The following is a 5000-nucleotide window of genomic DNA, read 5'->3' as shown; positions in this document are numbered from 1 at the left end:
GGCATGGAATACACCGGAACGAACCCTGACTATTCAGCGATTGGGGGTGTCTCTCAAACCGGGGACGACATGCCCCCTAAAGGTTTTTCAGAGGTTGCTTGGCCTTATGGCGGCCACCGCATCTGTGAGTCCTCTGGGCCTGCTTCACATTAATTAACATGAACTGTGATTAATAAATGCTTTAGAAGTGCGTTTCATTGTTAGTTGAGGTTAACTAATGGAAGCTTATTGTGAAGTGTTTCTTTAAGTGATGATCGTGTTCTGATCATGTGACCTCTGGTCTCTAAGCCCGCAGAGCCTCCTGGGTTTAGTGGAGATGGAGCGGAAACTCCGAGAGGCCAAAGCGGAGCGGGAACGTCTGCTGAAGGAGAGAGTGAGTTACTGACCGACACATGAAGACCTGAGCCTTGGTCATCATACAGCAAAAATATATTGCAGCCAAATATATGTTCTATATTTGGCTGTATATATATATACGTCCAAATATATGTCACTTTTTTTTCCCACTTTTATATTTTTGGCAATTTTTTTATATATTTTTTAAAATATATTTTAAAAGTATAAATATATATTTTTTAAATATACAAAAAATGGCCCAAAAAAAAAATTTGATAAAATATTTTCCAGAACATATTTATGTAAATATATTTTCTACCAGTATATTTTTTGGCCATTTTTAAAATATATATATTTTAAATTAAAAAATTGCATTAAAAATATATTTTTGTCATCATACAGCAAAAATATATGATTTCAAAACATTCATTTGTTAAAATATGCTTCAAAATATATTTATGTAAATATATTTTCTACTAATATATATATATTTGGCCATTTTTGTATATTATTGAAAATATATTTATACATTTAAAATATATTTTTAAAAATATACAAAAAATGGCCAAGAAAAAATATATTTGCTAAAATATATTTTTTCAGAAAATATTTATGTAAATATATTTTCCACCAGTATTTTTTTTTTTTGGCCATTTTTTTTATATTTTTGATAAAATATTTAATTTAAAAATTGCATTTAAAAATATATTTTGGTCACCATACAGAAAAATATATATATATTTTTAAATATATTGATTCAAAACATACAAAAAATGGGCAAAAATATTTTTGCTAAAATATGTTTCAGAATATATTTACGTAAATATATTTTCTACTAATATATATATATATATTTGGCTATTTTTGTGTATTTTTGAAAAAATATTTTACGTTTAAAAATTGCATTTAAAAATATTTTTTGACCTCCATATATTTCAGTCCAAGAAAATGCATTCACATATGACACATTTGAAGAAAAACTAGATTTGTTGTCTATAACACGTGTGAACATATTACACATTTGAAAGAACCTCGGCATAGAACAATTTAAAATGCTCCAAAAAATGCAATATATAAAAATATGAAACATTATTAAATCATTATAAATCTAGTTTTGACCTCTAGTAGGTCATCCACATTTGTATTTAGCTTAAATGTATGTGTTTTCTTGCCCCTGAAATACGTTTAGAAATATATTTTGGTAAATGAAAGTTGAAACTAAATATATAAATATATTTCATTGAGCTTTACTGTTTTCCATCTGTGCTGCTGCTCAGAATATCTTCAGCTGTGATTGATCACATGACTGATTGAGTTATGCAGCAGTTCAATAAACAACATTTACCTTTACTTGTGTTCATTAAACAGACACTTCCATCCAAAGTCACTTAGAAACGAGGAGCATCATAAGCAGTATTCTTACACACAGCCCAGTGTTTCACACTAACTTAAGTCACAGTGATGTGAAAGTGAAACCAGAATTAATACTGAGACTAAATTTGAGAACATTTCTAAATAAAACCAAACTGGTTTGCGGTCTGGATGCAGGAGGAGCGGCTTCTGGCAGAACAACGCCGAGAGAAAGAGCTGGAATCTGTCCAGATGCAGACGGATGCACGGAAAGCAGAGCTGCACGACGAGGAGCGACTGCAGATCAACTCAACACACAGAAACCTGGAGGTACTTCTGCTGATTATGAGACGACTTAAAGAAACAGTACACCCAAAAAATGTACTTAGCTGAAAAATATCCCCACCCTCAGGTCATCCGAGATCAGGATGAGTTTGTTTCTTCATCAGGTTTGGAGAAATGTAGCATTGCATCAGTGTCTCACTGCAAGTGAATGGGTGCCGTCAGAACGAGAGCTGATAAAAACATCACAATAATCCACAGCACTCCAGTCCATCAGTTAACATCTGGAGAAGACAAAAGCTGAAACTAATTCAGCATTAAGACGTTTATAATTCAAATAAAAAATCTAAATAAAACACTTACTAAAAAATAGATATTTAATCTGCTTACTTGCATTCCATGCAGTGTTATTTCAGTGTCATTTAAAGATATTTTTTATTAGTTAGATTTTTGTGTTTTCCATTTTCATTTTAGTTAACATTTTAGTAGTTATTTTTTTTAAATATAGTTTTTAGTTATTTTTATTTTAGTTCAGTTATTTTAGTACATCAAGTTAAACTAATAATATTAATATTAAATAGAATATTAATAATAATTAATAATGTTTTTGAATCATTTTTTTTATATATATATTCCATTTTAATTTTAGTTATAATTTTGTTGTGTTTTTTTAAGTATGTCTGCATAGTTTTTTTGTTATTTTTATTTCAGTTTCAGTTATTTTAGTAGTTATTATGGATTATGGACTCTATGTATTTTAGTTAAAAACGTCTTAATGCTGAATTAGTTTCAACTTTTGTCTTCTCCAGATGTTAACTGATGGACTGGAGTGCTGTGGATTATTGTGATGTTTTTATCAGCTCTCGTTCTGACGGCACCCATTCACTGCTGGTGAGACACTGAAACTGACGGACTGGAGTGCTGTGGATTACTCAAGTTAATGATGCTTTGAAATCTTAAATCCGCTGAATGTTTCCGTCTGTCGAGCTGAACTGAAGTTGTTTGTGTTTCGCAGCAGGGCGTCCCGCTGTCTCTGACGGTGAACTTTGACCTGCGGGCTCACGTGGAGGCTCTGGGTCATAACGTGTCGGGCTGTATGGGGGTCAATCTGTCTCCCCGGAGGTGCGGCGGCTTTCTGACCAAACGCGGAGGACGAGTGAAGACCTGGAGGAGGAGGGGGTTCATCTTCGATCTGGACCACCAGAGACTGGCCTACTACATCGGTGAGACACACAAACACACCGCTTTCTTTACAGCCACATTATTTCCAGCGTCTCACCAATACTCCACCATTACAACAGCTCCAGGATCTGATTTTCAAATGCAGTTCAAATCACAATATATGACGAATATATGATCTTTTGGCCAAGTTGTGCAACTCTATAGCATGTAAATAATTCAAATAAAAAATCTAAATAAAACACTTACTAAAAAATAGATATTTAATCTGTTTACTTGCATTCCATGCAGTGTTATTTCAGTGTCATTTAAAGATATTTTTTATTAGTTAGATTTTTGTGTTTTCCATTTTCATTTTAGTTAACATTTTAGTAGTTATTTTTTTTAAATGTAGTTTTTAGTTATTTTTATTTTAGTTCAGTTATTTTAGTACATCAAGTTAAACTAATAATATTAATATTAAATAGAATATTAATAATAATTAATAATGTTTTTGAATCATTTTTTTTATATATATATTCCATTTTAATTTTAGTTATAATTTTGTTGTGTTTTTTTAAGTATGTCTGTATAGTTTTTTTGTTATTTTTATTTCAGTTTCAGTTATTTTAGTACATAAAGGAAAACTAAAAGAAAATATTAATATAATAAATAGAATATTAATAATATTTTTGAATCATTTTTATTTTATATTTTCCATTTTAAATGTTTTTGTCTCGTGGCTCCGGCCGGACAGGGCATCACAGTATGGTGAGGGGCGTAACATTTCCGTCTCACGCTTGAGGTATTCGGCCAATCACAACGCACTGGATAGCTGGCCAATCAGAGCACACCTCACTTTTCAGACCGATGAGCTTTGTAAATAGCGACGCGTTTCAGAAAGGCGGGGCATAGAGGAGAAACAAAATAATGTTCTTTTTAGCAGCATCATATAATATAAAAATACAGCACTTTTTAATATTAAATAATAAAATGTGAGCAAAATAATAAAAAGTCAAAATAAAACACTAAAATTAATTTAATCATAAAAATGTGAAATCAAATCATTTAAAAATACTAAATCAAAATAAAACATACTAAAAATCAATTATATAATCAAATGTGAAATTAAAATACTTCATAAAAGATGTTAAACGGCTTCTGAGCTTCTGGTGTTTTTCTTTGTCGTCCCAGTGAACCTGCCTCGTTGTGCACCGCAGCACATCTACACTCCTGAAGTTCACGAGTTCACAAGCGAGCCGCAGCAGCACTGGGCTGTTCAACAGGTGCATTATTGTGGATTTTTGTGTTTGTGTGCGCTGTGTAATAGTCATTATATATATCTTAAGTGTTTCTCGCTCTGGTTCAGGTGCAGGAGACTCTGAGCTCAGCAGACAACCAGAAGCAGATGCTGGGCAAGTTTGCTCCCGTGTTATTGTGTCCTGTTGATGCTTTCAAACTCTGGTCTGATGTAGTTTTGTCCCGCAGGTCTCAGTCTCTTCCCGCTGGTGCAAGACGCGGTCGGGCCGCTGGCGAATCAGATCACGGAGATGCTGCTGGAAACGGATGAGTCTGAGCTGCTGCAGCTTCTGCAATGCCATCAGTCTCTGTGCATGAAGGTCCGTTCCCGCTGCCTCGGCTTTGGCTGTTTTAATGTGTGATTTGTTTCTGAAGTGTGTGTGTGTGTGTGTGTGTGTGTCTCTGTGTGTGTGTGTGTGTGTGTCTGTGTGTGTGTGTGTGTCTGTGAGTGAGTGAGTGTGTGTGTGTATGTGTCTGTGAGTGAGTGTGTGTGTGTGTCTGTGTTTGTGTCTGTGAGTGAGTGTGTGTGTCTCTGTGTGTGTGTGTGTTTCTGTGTGTGTGTCTGTGTGTGTGTG

At 33.6% G+C, this 5000-nt stretch overlaps 1 protein-coding gene and 1 long non-coding RNA gene across 2 annotated transcripts in view; both read left to right on the top strand.

Annotated features, from left to right (window-relative positions):
• Positions 1-213: 213 nt before the first annotated feature.
• Positions 214-3325, top strand: LOC107572886 (pleckstrin homology-like domain family B member 1). The gene is made up of 3 exons (XM_016259313.1): positions 214-373; positions 1885-2016; positions 2984-3325. Exons 1-3 carry the CDS (start codon positions 317-319, stop codon positions 3323-3325), a joined length of 531 nt encoding a protein of 176 aa, XP_016114799.1. The 5' UTR covers positions 214-316.
• Positions 3326-4292: 967 nt separating this feature from the next.
• LOC107572892 (uncharacterized) overlaps positions 4293-5000 on the top strand; it is a 2368-nt gene continuing 1660 nt past the window's right edge. The window contains exons 1-2 of the long non-coding RNA XR_001607423.1: positions 4293-4412; positions 4496-4745. This is a non-coding gene — a long non-coding RNA (uncharacterized lncRNA). The remainder of the gene's footprint in view (positions 4413-4495; positions 4746-5000) is intronic.

Source organism: Sinocyclocheilus grahami, unplaced genomic scaffold (assembly GCF_001515645.1).
Source record: "Sinocyclocheilus grahami isolate Dianchi unplaced genomic scaffold, SAMN03320097.WGS_v1.1 scaffold1829.1, whole genome shotgun sequence".
Taxonomy (NCBI): Eukaryota; Metazoa; Chordata; class Actinopteri; order Cypriniformes; family Cyprinidae; genus Sinocyclocheilus; species Sinocyclocheilus grahami.
The sequence above is the reverse complement of the archived record's forward strand: the minus strand, read 5'-3'. Positions and strand labels throughout refer to the sequence as shown.